A 24,599-nucleotide genomic window follows, 5' to 3' on the forward strand; every position below is an offset into this window, starting at 1 on the left:
GCTATAAAAAAACCTGTAGAATCTCATTACTCCTCTTCGAGTCGTAAAAACCTGTAGAATCTCATTACTCCTCTTCGAGTCGTAAAAACCTGTAGAATATCAATACTCCTCTTCGAGTCGTAAAAACCTGTAGAATATCATTACTCCTCTTCGAGTCGTAAAAAGACACACACGTTTACAATAATTGCTATGAACTGCGTTCAAGAGCAATTAATTATGCTTCAAGCCAAATTATATATATTTCTTTACAGAGATACAGGAAATATCATTTTTACAATCAACAAATCACGAGAGTGAGTTTAAATCGTTCATTAACAAGAGTCAAAGCAGAAGAATATACAAGAGTTACAATATTAATCAGGGGTTTGGGCAAAAGCGAAATTTTCACCAACAAAACAAAACGTTACACCGGCATAACGCTTCAACAAATTCTTGATTGATTGGACCGCAATCCATGAAAAGTTTACGCCGAGAGAACATTGCTCCGATTGATGAATGAACTGATCGACGATTGGTTCACATGGCATTCTTAGCGATGTCCAAATTTGGTATCTCCTGGTCACTCTATGTATACACATGATATAATTTATCCCTCAGTTTATTCTCCCTCTTCCTCTTCCTCCTCTGGGACTGCCTCAGAGGTGGACATCTTCGTTTTCTTCTTCTTCCTTCGTCTCTTCTTGCTCTTCCCTCCCTCCCCACCTTCACTCTCCCCTCCAGCACCCTCGTAGTCCTGACTGCCATAGTAGTCATCCGACTTCACCACTGAGTTGCCCTGACTCGCACTCAGCTCAGTCCCTGCAAAATATTCAAACATAGCTGGCAGATTGCCGGAATAGCTGCGAAAGAATAGACCTGTGTGCCATATAATAGAGATAGAAACAGATACAGATCTAAATTGAAAAAAAAATCGACGCCGCTCAAAAAACTAGGCTAAAAAACATTCAGCGATAAATCAATAAAGCTTGTTAAAATTAATTCCACAGAAGCCTCTTATTAAGGACCTTTACTGCACATATGAGTTCCTTTGACATTAAACAAATTCAAATTAAACCTAAGTTTTAAAGTGCAAAAGTCATTTTATTGAGTGAGGTAAGTCACGTATGATCAAAATCTAATCACGCAAATAACCTAAAAACTTTCGCTAAAGCCAGCGAGAAATGATGTCACGCGCGCAAATGCCGTTAGTGAGAAGAAGAAGTCACTCAGAAAATTTGACTTTTTCAGCTTTGCTGTGTGAACAAATGTAAAACGAAAAAAGAGCGTCAGACGACGAAACAAAAAAACATAGCAGGACAAGTCCTGACGTATAATTCAGAGAATTTTCATTGACTTAACAAACAACTAGACCTAGAACGGACAATGAGTGAATTGTGAAAACCATTTCTAAAAATATCAGATAAAAAAAAAGCAAAAAAAACAAAATCAATGTCAAAATGCTGCTAGGGAGAACAAAAAACCACTAGTGAGATATGTTATTTTGATTCTAACAAAAAACTAGGTCCAGAATGAGCTGTGAATGGATTGGGAAAATTATTTAGAAAAAAAATCCGATCCAAAAAATTGAAAAAAACAGTAAACTTCAGAGTCAAATTGCCGCATGTGAACAAAAAAACACTGCCGAGAAACCGAATTTTTGTTCGAACACCGTTTTCTCACTCTACTTTAAAATTAGAGCAAAAAAAATTCACACCGCAAAACCACTCGCTTTTTCGCTCCATTTCCTGTTTCGGCGTGACCAAAATCACCACTCCGATTTGACTTCAAAAATCATGAAAATGTGTGAACAGATCTTAAAAAAAGACAGCGCCCCAATACAATTCAAATTCTTTCAATTGTAAAAAACCAAGAGCACCGCAAAATAGCTACGCTCAGCTTACAGCTTCGCAGCTATAAAAATCACTTAGAAAAACTTTTCGAAGATATTTTCTTTTACCTCTTGATAGCTAAATTTTCAGCCAAAGTAAACACCGTCTTCAGACAGCTTCAAGCGCTCTTTGCAGACTTTCACCGGGCGAAACTTAAGAACCGCAAAATTGTCTTCTCAAAACAGTTTTCGTGAATGGCATACTTGAGGACTAGTAATGCGTAAGGCTCTACGAGAGCTGCTCAGTCACTTAATGCCCTCCGTGCTTTACCTGTTTATTCTCTTTTTGAGGTTAAAAGGGTCAGACAAAAAATCGCCCGAGCAAAAAAATGTATTAAAAAACCACAGCACTAACATAATTGCTACAAACTGCGTTTGAGAGCCTAAATGAGAAACTTTGAGAATCTGATGGCGGCTATTAAAAAACCCATCAAAACAGCTATTATGCCATTTTTCACAAACAAAGGCAACTACTCATGTGGCAGAACGCAGCCAGCATAATGCCGAAAAAAAAGACGTATCCCACATCCGAAGTTAGAGCTGAAACAGTTAGAAAAAGGGAAAAATTGACAACATCCTAAGTGTCAAAAAGTGTTGTGATTTGTTTCCCAGATCCATTAGATTCAACAAATATGGTGAATGATAAGCTTAATACTAGTATCAGCTGGGAGTACCGTCTAGGGAAATTTGAAACTTAACGTGCTAAGTCTTAAGCATTAAATTTAACTGCCGGGATCTATTAGTTTATCCCGTTTTTTTCTATTTCGCTTTCGACTAAAGTAATGCCAACTCATAAAACACAGCACGACAAGTCCTGAATTACAATCTAAAGAATTGAATTAAATGATGGTCAAAATATAACGACTAACGAGTAGTTGGCTTCGTCACAAGCTATCTGCGGGGCTCAGGGGGTATATCTTGAGCGCCACTGAGTGGGGATAGCGGGATGAGTAGGAGGGGGAGGAAGAAGAAGAAGAGAAGCTCGGGTGGGGGCGGTAAGAGCGAGTGTTCTGAGTTAAGGGTGGATTGAGGTGTTGGGGTGGTGGAATGAGGGGAATGGGTGGTTGGGGGGGGGCTGAGGGAACTCTAAGATCCACTAGTTATTTCATTGATATGTGTCTCAAACTGCTTCAGTGAATCACATACTAAGAGACTAGTAAGCCATAAGGTTCTAAGATAACTTCACGATAAGTCAAAATGGTCAGATAAAAAATAGGCCAAGACGAAAAAATCGCACAAAAAAGACCTCAGCACTAATTAAATTGCTACCAACTTTGTTTGAGAGCAATTAAACAATAGCAGAAAACCATTGAAAAAATACTTTTCTGCCAAAAGTTGGTTTTGTCAAAATCATCAGAAACAATATGAAGTTTGATGACTATTGATACTGTCCGTTGTGCTTAGAACGCATACGCCAGCTTTCCTGAAAGTAATGAAGAACAGTGGAAAAAAGGCGAAAAAAGAAAAATCCAGCAAAAATCGGAATCTATTTAAAAACTAGTTTTAAAAGAAGCACCTATAAAAACTAAAAAAATTACCGGCAGCATACCATATAACTTGAGAAATAATCAAACAAGTGGGAGCAAAATTTGAAAACTTAAGAAATAGGGTTCTGGTCAATAAAAACATAGGCTTCTAAAAGTGATGATGACCAAACCAGTACATTAGGCCACATTAGAAGACCCATGAGACCGTTATTGACACTAAGCGACAAGATAAGAAAAGGCAAAAATAACCAGCAGAAGTCAAAAATTCTTCATAAAACAATAGAAGTCAAAACAAAAATATCGATCAACTATGGGCATCACTCAGACTTCACTATTATGCCTCAAAAGCAAAGTATTAAAAAAATTAATGAAGAAGAATACGTGACAAGACAAAAATATATAAAAATAGACAAACTCAAGAATTCATTCATTTTTTTGGAATTTCTATATTAGTACAGAGATCGTAAACCAACAGACATCTCGGAGCTAAAACATTTTTCAAACTCAATTTAGCCTCATTAGTAACCAGCGAGAGCCGCCGTTAATGAGACCAAGTGATAAAGCAGAAAAAATACAAATACGATAAAGAAACCCAAAAACTAACTCAATTTTTGATGAAAACGAATGGACTAAAAGTAGAAAAAATAGCTATGAATTGAAGGCAAAACATAAGCTTAGTAATACCTCAATAGAAGGCCACAGCATGACCTGTTATTAATGATAGCAACTATTACGGCAAAAAGTGCAACAAAAATGTGCAACACAAAAAATCAAAATTTTTGAAAACAAAGACCGTCAACATGATACAAACCATTAGCTAAAAAGTGAACAAAAAATCATTACATTAGATCCACTTATGCCTCATTAGCAAGATATGAGACTTGACATTATTGAGATCAATCGCTAAGACAACAAAAAAACACCAAAATATTTGCAAAAATAACAACTTTTTGTAATAAAAAAGTTGAAGTTATGAAAAATCACTATCTATGCACACGAACAGTTAATAACATAACATTATGCCCCATTAGCAGCCAATGGGACCTGTCATTGAAGACAAAAAGTAAATAGCAACAATTAAAAAAAATAGGGGCAAAAATCAAAGTCACAAATTTATTATGACAAGTAGTATAAGTAAATGACTAGTAGCACACCACGGGGGGGTCACGCACGGTAAAAAAACGACCCCCTCTAAATCTCTACATTTCGCCAATAAATTTCATCAGAAAAGCCCTTGGGCGCGATGGGACAATATATGAAGACAAAATCAGAACATGAGTTTGGAAAAATTGTCTAGCAAGATCATTTTTCAAATTACAGTTCCAGAAAACAGACGTTAAGTAAAAATCGATAAAACTGTTTCAATGAGTACCCGAGTTACGAGAGACGAAATTGATGGGGGTATTACAAACTTGGTTTTTGATGATGGAAACCGAGAGAGACCTCCATGGCGTTGCTGTTCCAATACCGTAGTCCCTCGATCAGAGATTATATTTTTCGTTCAAGTGAGTATTATCGTGCTCATGATTAGTCTCTGTTTTGCCATGCTATTCTTGATTTCGGAGAGTTGCGAAGAGAACTCAATTTGGATTGCACTGCTTTCGAGTCTAGTTAGTTATATCTTACCAAATCCTAAATTATGAATAAAGTCATTCTCACAAACGATAGGATCTTCATGGCGGTTGTAGGCCCAAGTGGTTCTGGGAAAACTGACCTCATATTCAGCATGCTGCAAGGTAGGTCCTTCTACCCAGCATTTCCCAAAATTTATTACTTCTACAAAGAGTTCCAGGACATATTTACAGCTATGCAACAAAAAATACCGCACATTGAGTTCATCAAGTATTCCGGATTGGATATAACGAAAAAGCTTTCGGACTGTCTGCTCGTTTATGATGACTCATGCGAGGAAATCTTTAACGACAAAGAGTTTGTGAAGATAGCAACGTCAGGAAGACACAGAAAACTTCATGTGATCTACGTCAAACACAACTTATTCCAACAGAGTAAATGGTCGCGGACAATTGATCTAAACACAACTCATATAGTTTTATTCAAATCATTGCGTGACATTCAACAAATAGAATACCTCGGAAAACAGTTAAACTGTCTCCAATTACTCAAGGACGCATACAAATTAGCAACAGCTCAACCCTATGGACATTTGATCATTGACCTGGATCCTAAAACAAGTCAAGGCTTACGATTTTCTTCTCAACTCATTGGTCCCGAACCATCAGTATTCTATATTCCTTCGGAGGAAGCTGTTATTACACCAATTTCGAATGAAAAAGAGACATTTGCTTATGCTGAAGCGTTGGTGCGTTAACAGCAACCCCAAATCGAAAAGCAAGAGAATTTTTCTAGCCCAAGATACTGAATTCATTTGGTTCCTAAGCGATTGTGTAATGAACGTGCTCTCTGGTGTTGTCCCAATCAACAAGAAAGAACTACAACAATTTGAACCTCAACTACGACAACTTTCTGAAAAATATTTTAGTGCTCTAGAAAGAAGTAAATTATTCCAGACAACGAGAGGGCATTCTCTGATTCAACTAATTGCCAGACCTTGTCTAGAATATCTACAGAAAAAAGCCAACTGAGGAATTTGTGCTCATTCCTCGCAACATGTTTACAACTGAACAACCCCAAGTTTCGCAAATATTAAACAATCCATTAACAAAAAACAAGTCGAAACAACTATCGCTTCTACAGAGAACTTCAAAACAAGAGCCACCAGAAGCGGTCATACAGCAGAACACAGAGCAACAGACAGATGACGTCATGGTTTCGGATGAAGAAGAAAAGCAACAAAGTATCCCAGACAACACTAAACGGAAAGAGTTTGATGAAATCAGTCAGAGTGTGATCGATGATATAGATTTTCTCGATAAAGACAAATTTGGAAAAGCAAAAATAATTTTGAAGAAAATAAACGGATCACGCAACATTTCACTGGACTTTGAAGGTAAAATCCTGATTAATGGAAGGAACACCGACATTCCAGCATCAACTTTCCTCTACGCATTACAACAAACATCATCAAAACTTTTGCCTGACGATTATCAAGTATTGAATTATTTGAACCTTGCACCACATCTCACTTGTAATACTTACGCAAAGAAGTTCATAAAAATTCCGAAAGAGCAAAAACTACGTCAGTTTCCGGATGGAGCAGCCAGTGAACAGAAACCTGCTATCGAGAGAGCAGAAAAAACAGAGACCGCTAGCTTCGATGAGGAAGGCTTCGCAGACGCAGAAGAAGAAATTAAAACGCCAACAAGCTGGAAAACTCCATTCAGCGGAAATCAAAAAACTAAATAAAGTTTACACGAAAGGAAAAGCAGCATTTGGAAGTGTTGCTAACATAAAAGAGGAAAGCGGCTTTTCCCACAAAAAAATTGAAAAATTCCTTCAATCCAAGAACTCATACACTAAATATCGTCAACTCCGGAAAAGTTTTCCACGATTGAAGGTAGTTGCTTACAGAATAAACGAAATCTGGTCCATGGATGTAGCCTATATGGACAAAATAGCCAAGCACAACAATGGGGTCAAATACCTATTGATTGCAGTTGACGTTTTATCACGCTATTTACGTGTTCAACCTCTCAGAACGATGTATTCGAAGGATTGTGTTGAAGCTTTCAAACAAATGATAAAGACGAAACAACCAGAGAAAGTGTGGACAGACAAAGGCACCGAATTCAAGGGCGAGTTCAAAACATTCTGCGAAAACAAAAAGATTCATTTGTATACAACCGAAAACGAAACCAAATCTGCGTTTGCGGAAAGAAATATTCGATCACTTAAAAACATTATATACAGATACTTGGAAGAAAAATGGACTTGGAACTATATAAAGGAGCTTCCCAATTTCGTAAATATCATTAACAATCGTGTTAACCGCGTTACAAAGTTAGCCCCAAATAAAGTATTCAAAAAACATGAAACATTTTTAATTTCGATTGCTTTGGACAACAATAAATATAAACCACGATTTGAAGAGAGGGACTTGGTACGAATAGCGAAACCAGACGATACCTTCAGAAAAGGTTATACTCAGAATTATACAGACGAAATTTTCACAGTGCTAAGGTTGGCTACAACAAGTCCACCTACCTACAATCTGATTGACGCAAACAACGTTAAAATCCTCGGGAAGTTTTACGAACCGGAATTAGTACAAGCTGATGCGTTAAACACTGGAGAGGAGCAATGATTTCTAACAGCAATGAGTTTACAATTGACTTGTTATCAAATGCATCAATGGACGTTTTTAATGGAAACACTATGGCCTCATTTCGGAACCAATTATCACAACCGATACACTTACAGGGAGAATGGCAAGTAGCATTGACATCTCTATCTTTTCCATCAAACATCAATAACGTAAACTCTGGAGAAATAGTTGTTTACAAGAATTCAATGACCAATCCAAATGAGTCGAGTAATCGATCAGGACAACTCAGAAAAATTCGGACTGGTATTTACAACAGCTGGGAAGATCTAGTCTCGGAGATTGTTCGCATTGCAAAACTAAAACAGTTCGATCGAAAGTTTGACAAGATAACGCAAAAGCTCGTGTTAACATTTGGGGAAAATGAAGGATTATCGTTTCAAGACGATGAAATTCCCAGCATTCTTGGTTTCAAGGGGACCCCGGACCCTGCACACAATGGTTTTGTTCACATTGGTTACAAGACAAACTTCGAAAATGGGGCTCCGAACACTCCTAACAGACATTTTCGTATTTTCCCTGTTGATATAACATGTGAGTCACAGCTTATTTTTGTGTACCTTGATATTATTGAGTATCAACATGTGGGTGACTCACGTGCACCCATTCTCAAAATCATTGAATCGGAGAGACGTCTGAGAAACGGTAGCCTCAACACAGTAGCACCTATTCACAATAAAACTTATACAAACTTGGACTACAAGCGTTTACTTTCAAACAATATCCAGAGCATCAAAGTTGAGCTGAGAATTGAAACTGGAAAATTGATCCCTTTCACTGGAATTGGTAAAGTTGTTATAAGTCTCAAATTCCAGAGAACAAGCTAACTGATGGAAGCCTATTATAATAATCAAGCATCGAATTCAATGCCCCTTTTCTCAGGACATTATAGACAAAGAGGAAGTGGATTCGGCGCATTAGCTGCTGGCATTGGTCGTGTTGCATTACCCCTAGCCCGACGACTTATTTGGCCAGCAGCAAAAACAATTGGAAGAGAATTGCTAGTGCAAGGTGCACCAGAGTTATTAGAATTTGCAACAAAAAAGAAATCAGCGAAGCAAGCTCTGAAAAGTACAGTTGCAAAAACAGCGAGAAAACAAATTGGAGGAGCACTTCAACGAGGACGAAAAGCAATCTATCGAAGGAGGTCGAAGAAGAAAGCATACAAAAAGCAGTCTCCACCAAAGAAAAAGATCATTTCGCGAAAAAAGAAGCCACAAAGAAGTCGATCAGATTTCTTCTCAAAAGTAAAAAATGCGTACTAACATTGTTATTCCCACAGAGGCAACACATAGCTCATTAGACTTGTTCGAGAAACCTCCCCTCCTTGTAACATTTGATCAATCGTTCGAGCAAAAAACAGGACCTTTGTACTCGCCCACTGGATCTTCGTTAGAGTTTGAAATAGTCGGTGACAGAAATAACTTCATCGACCTACAGAAAATTTATCTGGAAATCAAATTTCGAGTTGTTCGAAATAATGGAAACGATTTACGCTTCACCACGGGAGATGCCAACAACAGTGACACGCCACATCTAGCCAATAATGACTTACATTCCCTTTTCGCCGATTGCATAGTGTCAGCAAACGGCATCAAAATATCTTCCGCCAATGGGCACTACGCACACAAAAGTTTCATAGAAACAGAATTTTCTCATGGATCGGATGCGAAAAAAACCTGGCTGAACTGTCAAGGATATGATTATGAAGCAGACCCAACAGGCGTCCCAGCCGCTACAATCACAGCTCGACAAGAAACTGTGAGAAGATCTGCTCAACTCACAATGTATGGAAAAATAGCTACCGATTTCTTTTCATGCGAGAAGCATCTAACGAGTGGAGTAACGCTGCGAATTTCTTTCCGACGATCACAGGATGATTTTGCGATTGTGAGTGAAGACGGGGCTAAACACTATAAAATCAAAATCGATGAAGCAAATTTGTTCGTGCGAAAAATGACAGTCTCCGATATCGTGCTCGGTGCAATCGAGAAAACACTTCTCAAGACACCTGCAATGTACCGATATAATGAAGTTATTTCGAAAGCTTTTCTAGCAACAGCTGGGCAACAGAGCTGGAAGCAGGAGGATATTTTCACAAAAGAACCTATTCGTAGACTAATTGTCGCCATGTGCCGCAGCGATGCGTTCATCGGTACTAATACGCTCAATCCATTTTCATACCAGAAGTTTGATTTGAATGAGATAATAATTTACCGTAATGGGTTCGCCACAGCTGGTACACCAATATCAACAACTGATAATAAACGACTATACTACAACTCGATGGCTGCACTAGCTTATGTAGAAAATGGTCACGGGATATCTCTATCTGATTTTCCTGACCATTACATTATGGTGTTTGATCTCACCAGCACTCAAGAAGCCACGCATGATTTTATTCATCCCGAGTTAACAAACTCTTCATTATCTGTGGAACTCAAGTTCGGTGCAGCGTTGCCCCGCAACATTGAAATTTTATTTCTCGGGGAGAAATGTTCAACAGTTTATATCGATTCCTCGAGAAACGTTTCCAAAAACGCTCTTCCTATAATCTAATGGATGAAGATAAAATATTCAAATTGATTCTACAATCCGGTCATTTGATGTTTAAATTCAACGGTGTTTATGCAGCTGACAATTTCCCCTTGCACATACCAACCAACTCATTTGCTATCGTTAACGCTTCACCAGCCTCTTCACCTGGATCTCATTGGATTGTGCTTGCAAAGAGATATGCCTACCCAATAACATACTTTGCCGACCCGCTGGCATTACCTCTCTATTCATATAAACACATATCAGACCGATTTCGACAAAGCACCAATGATAGCATTATAGTGGACCTCATGGAAGACAGACGTGACTCAAATAAACCCCTACAAAGTGCAGACTCTCAAATGTGTGGACTTTATTGCATTTATAAAGCTCATTGTGTTCTCAATGATAATTTTCCATTCATTCCCGATATCAATGAAATTCAACTGTTGTCGTTTATAAAACATATGAAGTAAACAATTATACACGCTTTCTTTTTTAGTTAGGTCGATGACTCACCAACCAAAAATTCACCTTTATAAAGAACTAAATTCCCCCTTCCCTGGAAAAACAAACTAAATCGTTCGACTATGACAAAAACGTTGATAGCTTGTAAACAAATTCTTGTCTGGACCCGAGTGCGCTATGTAAACAAAAAGTAACGCTGCAAGGTTGAATTGCGTCACTGTAACGCGATGGCCCCTCGACAAAAACAAATAGGAGACAGCTTGCTTGCATCCGATTGGCCAATCAACTTGTTGAAAGCGGGGTCCCCCGGACTGAGAAATTACTCATTGCTTTTTGCCTTACACTTTGCGTTCAGTTGATTCAAACTTGATACATTTTTGTCACTTCTAAACTTTTTAATTAATCGTTCCTTTCACCGTTACTCTCTTACAGCAACAATCAATTTTTGTGGGATGGGGCAAGCCAAGTGCGAAATTTGTCATAAACTACTGGCAAATAGAAGAAGCGTTCGTCGACATGGGAAAGAAGTGCATAAGATCTATCCTCAAACAAACTCATTCGAGTGCACTGAATGTGGATTCACCACGAGAAGCCTGTATGAGCTAACAGGACACATGACTGTGCAGCATGAGGCGACCAGTCCACGATACTGCATATACTGTCAAAAATGTTTTCCACGTGACGCTGATTATCTTGAGCACATGAACACTTTCCACGGTCTACCAGCTTGGAGTGTAGATGTAAACAACCTACAGGACTCAGGCATCATAGCAAACGAACGCGCTTTCGGCGATACACTGAAAGTCTATGAGATTACCGTCGGGTCAAGAGACGTTGATCTATTACAAGTTATGCAGCTAAAACGTCGAGAGATTGAAAACATTATCAACATTAGTGTTCAGCAACACTCACAAAAAGTTCAGTTCAACTCAGTTATCGATCTCGTCAAACCCACGAAAACCGATGATGATCTATCATCAAGCCAGCCCGATAGAATTTCGATTCATGTTGCATCAAAAATGGAACGAGTGGATTTCGGTGGTCTTGCAGATAAAACCTTCCATGCAATGGTAGAACAGATGCTCCTAGCGCTCAACAATTTTGCTTCCCATGGTAGCGGTTGGACCCTCGACCAAATTGTCAATATTGAAATCCGATTAGCAAAAGCTAAACCGATAAGGGCATCGTCATATTTAGCACTTCCAGGCAAACTAGCGCGCACATGCTCTCTACTGAACATCAGAAACCGAGAAGACGAGAATTGTTTTCTGTATTGCTATACTGCCGCCTACCATTTTAAGTTTGGCCCTCGACTTCTTCCTCCTGGTGCACCGGCACGCAGGATAACCAGCCCAGTAACATACGGACCAGACAACCCGCTTGCAAAACAAGCAGATGGTGTGTTTGACATGCCTATGGGCTTCCACCAGATGATTCGCTTTGAAGAGCTGAACAATGTCTGCATCAACGTTTTTCGGTAAGTTAAAAATCTTTCTTTTCGAAAAACTTTAAATCTAAAAAGAAGATCATGGCACACAAGCAAATGAGGAAAAAAAGATAAAAAACCAAAAAAGTTTGAATATTTTAGCTACGCTGAAAACGGACTGATACCATTCCGAGTTTCCAAAAAACAAAACTGTGAATTCAACATGGACCTTCTTCTTCTTAGCGACGGTCAAATGCATCACTACGTTTTAATCAGAAACTTGCGATCTCTTATTCATAAAGTCAAGGAACGAGTAGTTAGAACAGATAATCATATTTGTAGAAACTGTTTTCATGTTTGCACCTCAAAAGAACGATATGAAAAACATTTAGAACTTTGCTGGAAGAACAAACCAGCAATCGTGCGTATGCCAAAAAACACAACGTTTGTATACAAAAAGTTTCAGTCCCGTTGGTTTGCTCCAATTGTTGGCTTTTTTGACTTGGAGTCAATAATTGAACCTGTCTCAGGATGTCAAAACAACCCAACCAAATCAGAAACAAGAACAATAGAAATACATAAACCGTGCAGCTATGCAATGTTGTTTGTTGCTCAGAACCAAACTGAACCGTTTCATTTTGAATGTTTGACAGGACCGAAGGTCATGGAAAAATTTGTTCAGTCTTTGGAAACCATAGCAAAACGAGTTTACAGTGTTAAACAGCAACACAAATATTTCTCTGGCCAGCCTCTCATCGCGAAAGAAGATGCCACCAATTGTTGGATATGTGAAGAACCATTGGAACACAATTTTAATAACCCGACAGTTCTAGATCATTGTCACTTCACTGGAGAATTCCTCGGATGGGCGCATAACACTTGTAACATTAACAGAAGGTTTCTCAACTATACTCCGCTATTTGCACACAATCTCTCAAACTACGATCTTCACCATGTAATTCTTGCTCTCCAGGGTAGTAACATGAGGAATACTGTATCAATTGTTCCGAATACAGATGAGAAATATATAGCTCTGGAAATTGGGGTTCTAGTCTACAACCGTCAGGACAAGAATGGAGTAATCAAACCGGTGTATGAGTATATCAGGCTACTAGACTCATTTCGTTTCATGGCCTCGTCATTAGATTCTCTAGCACAAAACTTACCCTCTGATCAGTTTACTTTGTTAGAACATCACTTTAAGGATTGGCCAGAAAGTTCAGTGCAAATGTTGAAACGGAAGGGATTTTTCCCCTATTGTTACATTGATAATTTCAATAGGCTGAAAGAGACCGCACTCCCACCACGAGAAAAGTGGATGAATAGTCTCCAACAGTATCGAGTGAGCGTTACTGAAGATGAGTACAAACATTCGCTAGAAGTTTTTGAAAAGTTTCAATGTGAAACAATTGAAGATTACTATAGTTTGTATCTCAAAACTGATGTGTTTCTCCTAGCTGCAGTTATGCTCTGCTTCCGCAAAGTGTGTTACGAAACATACGGACTGGATTGTTGTCAGTATTATACCGCTTCTAATCTCTCTGGTGATGCTATGCTAAAGTTATCTAAAGCGCCCTTGAGACTCCTAAAAGAGAGAGAACAATTGGATATGGTAGAAGGATTGATTCGTGGTGGCGTAAGCTCGATTTACAATAAGCGGCTGGCGGTTGCGAACAACAAATATCTACCAAATTTCAACCCCAAAGCACCCTCAACCTTCATAGTGATGATTGATGCAAACAATTTGTATGGAGGCATAATGGAAAAGTTTCCATTGCCATTGAACAATTTTGAGTACACTGACGGAAACTGGGATCCTGAAAGTCAAAAAGCGTTCATCCAAAGCGTGTTGGAGACACCTGACGATAGCGATATTGGCTACGTATTAGAAGTGGATTTGTCGTACCCAGATGAACTTCATGATCTTCATTCAGATTTTCCCTTGGCCCCAACAAAACAGAAAGTTGACGCATGCTGGTTGGGTGACTATCAGGAAGAGCTTTTGAATGATATGCAGATGAATGCGCCGCCTTCGAGTAACAAATTGATCTAGACTTTGTTCCCCAAAAAGAACTACATTTTGCACTATCAAACATTGAAGCTCTACGTGCAGTTGGGGTTAAAAGTTGAAAAACTACATCGATCACTCGCTTTTAACCAGTCGAAATGGCTAGCGCCATATGTGAAGTTGAACACTCAGAAGCGAAAGCAAGCCAAGAACAAGTTCGAGGAGAACTTCTATAAACTAATGGTGAACAGCGCATTTGGGAAAACGTGTGAGGGGAAACGCAATCGCATAAAATTAAAACTGGCTCGAAGTGAAGAAGAGACACTGAAATGGACCAGCGCTCCACAGATGAAGTCGTTCAAAATCATTGATGAGAACTTGGCAACGATAAGCTTGAATCAGACTGAAATAGAGTGGGACAAACCAACTATCGTAGGTGCTTGCATCTTAGATCTTTCGAAGAAATTCATGTACGACTTCCACTACAATACAATGAAGAAACACTTCAATTGTAAACTACTGTACTCGGACACGAACTCGTTTGTTTATGAAATTTTCTCAAACGACTTCTTCGCAGACTTGAAGCGGAAAACCACAGTGAAGGACCTTTTCGATTTCTCAAACTTTCCAACTAATCACGAGATGTACGATCAAAGCAACGCAAGGGTGACACTAAAATTCAAAGATGAGATGGGAGGCAAGATGATTTCTGAGTTTGTGGGGTTGAAGCCAAAGCTGTATTCAATCAAACTGGCAGATGGTTAGTCAACTTTTTTTTTCAAAACCTGAAAAAAGCCAAGAAAACAACAAAAAGCAGAATGAGTAAAGAAAAACCGGATAAAAAGTATAAAAAAGAGACCTAGGATTAAATTTCCAAAAAAACGAAAAAAAAGTGAAAAACAAAAACTAGAATGCACGAACTTCTATTTTAGGTCTTGCAAAGCAGTCAGCGAAAGGTGTGACGCAAGACGCCAGGCGCATGATGACACATGAATTATACAAACAGGTTCTCACAGGAGGAGAAACTGTTCGACTTATCAACACCAGAATTGCGTCGAGCAAACACCAACTAATGACAGTTGTGTGCAACAAGAAGTCACTCTCGGGATACAATGACAAGCGATATATTTTAAACGACAAGATCACAACCCTACCATTTGGCCATCACGCTCTGCGCGAGAAAATGTTCATGCGTAACGTAGTACAGGATCCAGATTGGGGTTCGAGTGATGAGGAAGAAACTGTTGTACACGTTGCTGAGTCGTTAACGCCAGAAAGTCAACTACCAACTCAATACACAGGCCCCCTAATGTCAGCAGAAGTCTGGTCTCCGCCTGATCTCGGTCTCAACCAGCGTGTTTATAGTGACGATGAGCTTGAAGCGGACATTGCAGATTTTGCAAATCTGACTGAACAAGTGATTGAGGACGAAATTGAAAGATGTTCCTTTATAGACGATCAGGCTGCTGAATCAGGTTCGTCTCCTAGTCTTCTAGACCTAAGACCCGTATCCCCCATTCATGTTTCTACTAGCTCTTCAACACAAGAGCAACCTATCAACAATCCCGGACCCTCAAAACAGACGAAAAAGTGCGCAAAACAAACGCTGGAGCTGATATCAGACAAAGAATCTATCAGTGTAGATAGAATAAAGAAATGGAGAGTAGTACAAATTGACACTGATAGTGATGACAATTAAATTCTGTGAAATAACTGACTTATGTTTTGTTTTTCCCGTTTGAATAAAAAAGTCTTTTCAACTCGAGTTACAGAAAAATTGTACTGTATAAGTCTTTTAAAAGGTCCCGCATAGGCAGTTTCAGTTTATATCTAAGTCATTTTCATCCTCACTTCCTTCAATCCATAGTATAAGTCTTTTAAAAGCTCCCATACTAGTAGCTGATCAATTAATAACTAAGTCTTTTTTAACCTCAGTGCCTTCAATCCATAGTATAAGTCTTTTAAAAGCTCCCCCATAAGCAGCTGATCAATTTATATCTAAGTCTTTTTGTCCTCAGTACCTTCAATCCATTGTATAAGTCTTTTAAAAGCTCCCATATAAGCAGTTGATCAATTTATATCTAAGTCTTTTTTGTCCTCAGTACCTTCAATCCATAGTATAAGTCTTTTAAAAGCTCCCATACCAGTAGCTGATCAATTAATAACTAAGTCTTTTTTAACCTCAATACCTTCAATCCATAGTATAAGTCTTTTAAAAGCTCCCATATAAGCAGTTGATCAATTATTAACTAAGTCATTTTTATCCTCAGTACCTTCAATCCGTTGTATAAGTCTTTTAAAAGCTCCCATATAAGCAGTTGATCAATTTATATCTAAGTCTTTTTGTCCTCAGTACCTTCAATCCATTGTATAAGTCTTTTAAAAGCTCCCATATAAGCAGTTGATCAATTTATTTCTAAGTCTTTTTTGTCCTCAGTACCTTCAATCCATAGTATAAGTCTTTTAAAAGCTCCCATATAAGCAGTTGATCAATTTATATCTAAGTCTTTTTTGTCCTCAGTGCCTTCAATCCACAGTATAAGTCTTTTAAAAGCTCCCATATAAGCAGTTGATCAATTATTAACTAAGTCTTTTTTGTCCTCAGTACCTTCAATCCATTGTATAAGTCTTTTAAAAGCTCCCATATAAGCAGTTGATCAATTTATATCTAAGTCTTTTTTGTCCTCAGTACCTTCAATCCATTGTATAAGTCTTTTAAAAGCTCCCATATAAGCAGTTGATCAATTAATAACTAAGTCTTTTTTGTCCTCAGTACCTTCAATCCATTGTATAAGTCTTTTAAAAGCTCCCATATAAGCAGTTGATCAATTATTAACTAAGTCATTTTTATCCTCAGTACCTTCAATCCGTTGTATAAGTCTTTTAAAAGCTCCCACATAAGCAGTTGATCAATTTATATCTAAGTCTTTTTTGTCCTCAGTACCTTCAATCCATTGTATAAGTCTTTTAAAAGCTCCCATATAAGCAGTTGATCAATTATTAACTAAGTCTTTTTTGTCCTCAGTACCTTCAATCCATTGTATAAGTCTTTTAAAAGCTCCCATATAAGCAGTTGATCAATTTATATCTAAGTCTTTTTTGTCCTCAGTACCTTCAATCCATTGTATAAGTCTTTTAAAAGCTCCCATATAAGCAGTTGATCAATTTATATCTAAGTCTTTTTTGTCCTCAGTACCTTCAATCCATAGTATAAGTCTTTTAAAAGCTCCCATATAAGCAGTTGATCAATTATTAACTAAGTCATTTTTATCCTCAGTACCTTCAATCCGTTGTATAAGTCTTTTAAAAGCTCCCATATAAGCAGTTGATCAATTTATATCTAAGTCTTTTTTGTCCTCAGTACCTTCAATCCATTGTATAAGTCTTTTAAAAGCTCCCATACTAGTAGCTGATCAATTAATAACAAAGTCATTTTTGTCCTCAGTACCTTCAATCCATTGTATAAGTCTTTTAAAAGCTCCCATATAAGCAGTTCATCAATTTATATCTAAGTCTTTTTTGTCCTCAGTACCTTTAATCCGTTGTATAAGTCTTTTAAAAGCTCCCATATAAGCAGTTGATCAATTTATATCTAAGTCTTTTTTGTCCTCAGTACCTTCAATCCATTGTATAAGTCTTTTAAAAGCTCCCATATAAGCAGTTGATCAATTTATATCTAAGTCTTTTTTGTCCTCAGTACCTTCAATCCATTGTATAAGTCTTTTAAAAGCTCCCATATAAGCAGTTGATCAATTTATATCTAAGTCTTTTTTGTCCTCAGTACCTTCAATCCATTGTATAAGTCTTTTAAAAGCTCCCATATAAGCAGTTGATCAATTTATATCTAAGTCTTTTTTGTCCTCAGTACCTTCAATCCATTGTATAAGTCTTTTAAAAGCTCCCATATAAGCAGTTGATCAATTTATATCTAAGTCTTTTTTGTCCTCAGTACCTTCAATCCATAGTATACGTCTTTTAAAAGCTCCCATACTAGTAGCTGATCAATTAATAACTAAGTCTTTTTTAACCTCAGTACCTTCAATCCATAGTATAAGTCTTTTAAAAGCTCCCATATAAGCAGTTGATCAATTATTAACTAAGTCTTTTTTGTCCTCAGTACCTTCAATCCATTGTATAAGTCTTTTAAAAGCTCCCATATAAGCAGTTGATCAATTATTAACTAAGTCTTTTTTAACCTCAGTGCCTTCAATCCATAGTATAAGTCTTTTAAAAGCTCCCATATAAGCAGTTGATCAATTTATATCTAAGTCTTTTTTGTCCTCAGTACCTTCAATCCATAGTATAAGTCTTTTAAAAGCTCCCATATAAGCAGTTGATCAATTTATATCTGAGTCATTTTTGTCCTCAGTGCCCTCAATCCATAGTATAAGTCTTTTAAAAGCTCCCCCATAAGCAGTTGATCAATTTATATCTAAGCCTTTTTTATCCTCCGTACCTTCAATCCATAGTATAAGTCTTTTAAAAGTTCCCATATAAGCAGTTGATCAATTAATAACTAAGTCTTTTTTATCCTCAGTGCCCTCAATCCATTGTATAAGCGTTTAAAAAGCTTCCGCGCTATCAGATGGAAATGAAAAAAGTAGCTGATGTTTATTACCAAACAAAAATTCCTCTTTGTCTCGAAAAAATTAGGAACATGTTCATAGTTACCTCCGTAGATCATCTGTGTCGATTGTAGCAATCTGTCATAATCTACCCTACATCTGATCTAAGTGTCTAAGTGAACTCAGTGAGTGTTTGTGAATTGTGGTGCGTGTTAAAAGTTTGTGAACTGGTGCCGTCTAATTTTCGCAATGGGGTTTCTCTAAACCAGCAAGGTCCGCTTCTCAATCATTGGGGTTGCCAAAGTTAAGAAGGCAAGGAGTTTACTGGCGTCAAGCGAGTACAGTTCCTGCTACTCTTCAGACTGTTTATCTCAAGACTTTGTACTCCAGACAAGATATTAAAATTAATTCCCAATATATATAGAATTTATCAACAAAGAAAAATATAAAGGTGAGCAACATCAGAAATTGGTGATGAATTAAAATGCCATGAGACAAAGAGGAGAGTTTTGAAATAAAAAAACCCAAAAAAACTGGACAAAAAGATGTAAAACTTAAAAGGACTAACTGAATTATTCCTTTACTGCAGTCGGTTTCCAACTTGCTCTCCTCGTTGCTCTCCACCTTGCTCTCCACACTACTTTGTTCGGCCACAAAAATGTCAGCAATACCCTTAATATGTACAAGTTAAAACCCGCTTGGGTATCCACTAGGTAGCTTAGGATCCAATACACAAGTTTTTTCACCATTTCTCTTGATATGTACAAGTTAAAACTCGCTTAGGTATCCACTAGGTAGCTTAGGATCCAATACACAAGTTATTTTTCACCATTTCTCTTGATATGTACAAGTTAAAACTCGCTTAGGTATCCACTAGGTAGCTTAGGATCCAGTACACAAATTATTTTTCACCAATACCCTTGATATGTACAAGTTAAAACTCGCTTAGGTATCCACTAGGTAGCTTAGGATCCAATACACAAGTTTTTTTTCACCATTTCTCTTGATATGTACAAGTTAAAACTCGCTTAGGTATCCACTAGGTAGCTTAGGATCCAATACACAAGTTATTTTTCATCATTTCTCTTGATATGTACAAGTTAAAACTCGCTTAGGTATCCACTAGGTAGCTTAGGATCCAATACACAAGTTATTTTTCACAATTTCTCTTGATATGTACAAGTTAAAACTCGCTTAGGTATCCACTAGGTAGCTTAGGATCCAATACACAAGTTTTTTTTTCACCATTTCTCTTGATATGTACAAGTTAAAACTCGCTTAGGTATCCACTAGGTAGCTTAGGATCCAATACACAAGTTATTTTTCATCATTTCTCTTGATATGTACAAGTTAAAACTCGCTTAGGTATCCACTAGGTAGCTTAGGATCCAATACACAAGTTATTTTTCATCATTTCTCTTGATATGTACAAGTTAAAACTCGCTTAGGTATCCACTAGGTAGCTTAGGATCCAATACACAAGTTATTTTTCACAATTTCTCTTGATATGTACAAGTTAAAACTCGCTTAGGTATCCACTAGGTAGCTTAGGATCCAATACACCAGTTATTTTTCATCATTTCTCTTGATATGTACAAGTTAAAACTCGCTTAGGTATCCACTAGGTAGCTTAGGATCCAATACACAAGTTATTTTTCACAATTTCTCTTGATATGTACAAGTTAAAACTCGCTTAGGTATCCACTAGGTAGCTTAGGATCCAATACACAAGTTATTTTTCACCAATACCATTGATGTCTACAAGTTAAAACTCGCTTAGGTACCGCTTGGGTAGCTTAGGTATCAATACACAAGTTCTTTTTAGTTATTACCTCTTATTTTTCACAATACTTAGATCAATGCATAAGATGCTTGTCGGCAAATGGTTTATTTTGACAAAAAATACTTTCCGCAAAAACACTTTAACAATAGTTTTTCTTAATAGGAACAAAATTCAAAGAGTACATACAGAAAAGCATCAGTCTACAAATTGCAAGACAATCAAATAGAGAAGCAAGCTACAATAAATGTTTCAGTTTTGAAAGTTAGAAACAGTACTTAGCGAGGACTCTCTGTTCTGTTTTTTCTTCTTTTTTCTCTTTCTTTGAGGTTGAGAAGGTGGTGCCAAAACAGACCTTTCCCGATTACTGTTTGTTGTCATATTTTCACTGTCCATCTGCTCCGTGTTTTCATCCGAAATAACAATCAAAATCTCGATTTCGTTTGACTGTAAAGTTGTTGTCTCACCGTTAGTACTTTCAGCATCGGACAGAATAATGAGTTCAACAACATCGCTGTCAACCTCATTTGAAAATGCAGCTCTGTCATCGGCTTCAGTCGCAAACTCCGTTTCGAGATGTTCAATTTCTTGTAGCTCAATTGTAGAAATGTTCAAGGGTTCATCGCCCACCGTAGATGTATCTTGATCAGAGTACTGAGCCAAACAATAATCGCAGTAGTAAGAATCCAGATCATTCACGCTCAGGTTCTGACATTGTTCCATTTTGAAACTAGGGAAATTGGTGGACTTTAATTACATCGGTTCAACTACTTCTGTACAGAAAAAGAGCACGAAAAATTGTTTCTTGCCAAATGTTAGAAACTTTGTACTTTAAATGTGTAGTTTCAATTGTGTTGTGTTGCGATAGTTCAAGGATTCTCTAAATAATTCCAAATCTTGGTCAATTTAATCTAGAGAGTTTGAAAAGTCCACCAATTTAACCAAATTTTGCTCAAATCAACCAACGCGAAGCAAATTATAAATAAAAACTTAACAAACGTCTATAATAGCATTCAAAATTGTAGGCAGCGAGCGCAGGTTAAAGATTTTTCAAAAAGGTCATTTAAAGTTCGAAGCTTAGATCTGGTAAACAACCTGCTCGAAATTAACAAACATCTAATTGAGCAAACAAACTGATAAGTAGAGAAGGAAAAGTTAAATAATTTTGTCAAGCAAATTAAGATGATTCAAAGCTCGAAATTTATGTCTAGTAAACAATTTACTCGGAAAAACTAGACAAAATTGTCGGGAAAGGTAGTCAGAATCAGAATAGAGAATACGTTACACGTACCAGACAAGTGCTGAGTCACAATACGAACCAACGTTTATGGGAGAACTTATCCGCCGCTTGCATTTATTTACAGCTAAATCAGCATTTCGTAGCCGAATGAGTAGTCTATTTGTTGTTATAAACCAGCTCATACAACAACGAGAAAACAGCTCATACAGCAACAGTTATAAACCAGCTCATACAGCAACGAGAAAACAATAGATAATTCGTACCTAGACAGTGAATGTTTAAATAAGCAAGCAAACTCGCAACAATGACTAGACAGGAGTGGAAAGCGAAGCGATCAAGAATTTAAAGTATGTGCACCAAAAAAGTCGAAGGTCGCAAAGCCGAAAAATAAAAATTATGTCAACTTTTGAAAATTAATAATCCGTGTTTGCTTTAAAATCATTTCAAAAAATTTTTGATATTTTGAACTTTCGGCCAAAAATGAGGGGGTCGTTTTTTACCGTGCGTGACCCCCCCCCCCCCCCGTGGTGTGCTACTAGTCATTTACTTATACTACTATGACAACAAATGATGTCAAAGTCACAACAAAGAATTGCTCATTGAGGCATTCCGACAAGTCAAAGTAGGCATAAATAAAACGACCAGTTGCGTTTTAATTGCCGATAAAAAAAATAGAAATCAAATTACCACACGTCAAAAAAGTGATCGCAAAACCAAAAGTTCGCTCAAACGGCAACTTGTCATTCAATTTTGAAAGCACTTTGAAAAAATAACACTTCAAACCTGCTCCCCTTTTCGCTACCTTTAATACTCAATCATGACTAAAATCACTAATCTAATTTGCCTTCTCACTGACATCATAAATTGGACAAATCTTCAAAACAAAAAGCACGACAGGTCCTGAATTACAAAGCCAAGAATTGAACGGAGAATTTGAAAAACTGAACTCGGACTTCAACAGCAATCCAATGGAACCCGTACAAGCCAAACAAATCAACATTCATTATCAAATTTGTAGAAAAACTTCTAAAAAATAAACAAGTTGTATATATTGTTGATGTTAAGGTATTGGAAGCAAAAATCGAAGAAAAGCGTATTTTTAATGAAAAATTCACACAGAAGCCTTGCTACAAGTTCCAAAAAAAATTGGGCACTTTGCACCCATCAATAAAAACACACCAATAAAAACAAAACAAAAAAAGAAAATTCGTGTTGGGGTCAACCTCTAAGAACCGCCCTTCACTCCAAAAGAGTTCCTGTGAATTGTATACTTGGAGACTAGTGAGCTGAAGGGCTCTAAGAGCACTTAATGCCCCCTGGGCGCTACTTGTTCATCCAGTGTTTGAGGACGAATAGTCAAATGAGTTAGACGCAAAATCAATCAAGCGAAAAATTGCCTAAATACCAGCAGGACAAATATAATAGCTGCAAACTTCGTTTCAGAGCAAATTAAACAATTTGAAACAAAAACCAACAAAGGTCGAAAGAATTGCTCTCAATTGCCGGCGGGTGATAAAAAATTTCACCCCGCCCTGATTCGAACCATTGAACTCCGGATCCATAACCACATCCACTGCCCACTCGGCTATCAGGCCCTTGCTTTAGTTATGCTGCAACCGATTTTATAAGAGCAATAAGCTTTACTTCGGATTGGGAGCAATAGAGATTACTCAAAAAGGAAGAACGAAAGCGAGAAAAATTTACTTGAGAAGTCAAAGAATGTTCTAAAAGAAAATCGCAAAAACGGTCAAGCAAAAAATTTGCATAAAAAAGACCAACACGTTTACAAGAATTGCTATGAACTTCGTTCAAGAGCAACTAAAAATGTGCCATTTTGGGCTCATGTAAAATAAGGGAAACGACTCGATGGCCCTAATCTCCAAACTGGCCTTAACTAGACCCGAAATATCAAAAAGACAGAAATAACGAGAAAAAGAATATCCTAATAAAAACGGAGAAATGCATCAAAAAATGTAAAATAATTATTAGTTTAGGATTGTGGGTGAGGGAAGGGCTCGTGGGGAGGGGGGGGGGGGTTGCGGTTGTTGAGGTCACGGGGTGTAGATAAGAGGGTGGTCGGTACCTGGATAGGAGTAAGTAGCGCGGAGGTAGCTGGTGGGGTTAGGTGCGTTCGGTAGGTGGAAGGGGACAGGTAGCTGGAGGAGGGAGTGTAGTCTAAAAATTGCGGGAAAGGCTGTTATGGTACAAAAACTTTCGATCTTGAATAATACCAGCAATTCTGATTTTTTCTATGAAAAACTAACCTACCGTTAAAGGGCCAAAATCAAATTTGGAAAAACAAACTTAATCTTACTAAAACAGAAAATTCAAAGTCATTAACTAACTTGTTTAAGCTTACAGACCTATTGAGCACTAATAAAAGAACAGAAAGGGGTCAAAACTCAAGTAATGCACAAACTGGTTTAGGTTTTAAAAAATAGCCAGTATAATACCGGAAACGACTCGAAAAGTCGTTCACTAAAATCTCTTAACAATGCTTACCATTTCAGAAATATCAAAAAGGAAATAAAAAGCAAATTATGGTGAGAAAAAAAACAATTTTTAGTTAGAAATGTAGGTGTGGGGTGTTAGGTAGGAAACGGGCTGGGGATGTAGCGAGGTTAAGGTGTAGGTGATAGGTGAGGTCCCAGAGAGTAGGTAGTTGGAGGGAGGAGTGTAGTCTAAATAAAGGGGGGAAAGACTGTTATGGTACAAAAATTTCTCCAAAGGAACTTCCGACCATGAACAACACCAGCAACTCTTATCTTTTTAAATATGAAAAACTTAACTACCATTGAGGTGCTGAAATCCAATAATGAAAAACAAAAGTTATCGTTCTAAAACAGAAACCAATGACAAAATTATAAGTAAGTTTTTAACTAACTTGCTTCAGCTTACAGACCTATTTAATACCAATACAGGAATAGAAAGCGGAACAACTCGTTTCAGCTAACAAACATAGCCGGTAGAATATCGGAAA

The 24,599-nt window shown here is 37.5% G+C and overlaps 1 protein-coding gene across 2 annotated transcripts in view; it reads right to left on the bottom strand.

Moving 5' to 3' along the window:
* Nucleotides 1-230: 230 nt before the first annotated feature.
* The window catches only part of LOC142338497 (uncharacterized), a 175,607-nt gene continuing 151,238 nt past the window's right edge, over nucleotides 231-24,599 (bottom strand). For both annotated transcript variants that reach the window (XM_075388277.1, XM_075388279.1), the window contains exon 16: nucleotides 231-798. In XM_075388277.1, the coding sequence (XP_075244392.1) occupies nucleotides 599-798 (200 nt within the window). In that variant the 3' untranslated portion in view covers nucleotides 231-598. The remainder of the gene's footprint in view (nucleotides 799-24,599) is intronic.

This window comes from Convolutriloba macropyga, chromosome 4 (assembly GCF_964194025.1).
Source record: "Convolutriloba macropyga chromosome 4, txConMacr16.3, whole genome shotgun sequence".
Classification (NCBI taxonomy): domain Eukaryota; kingdom Metazoa; phylum Xenacoelomorpha; order Acoela; family Convolutidae; genus Convolutriloba; species Convolutriloba macropyga.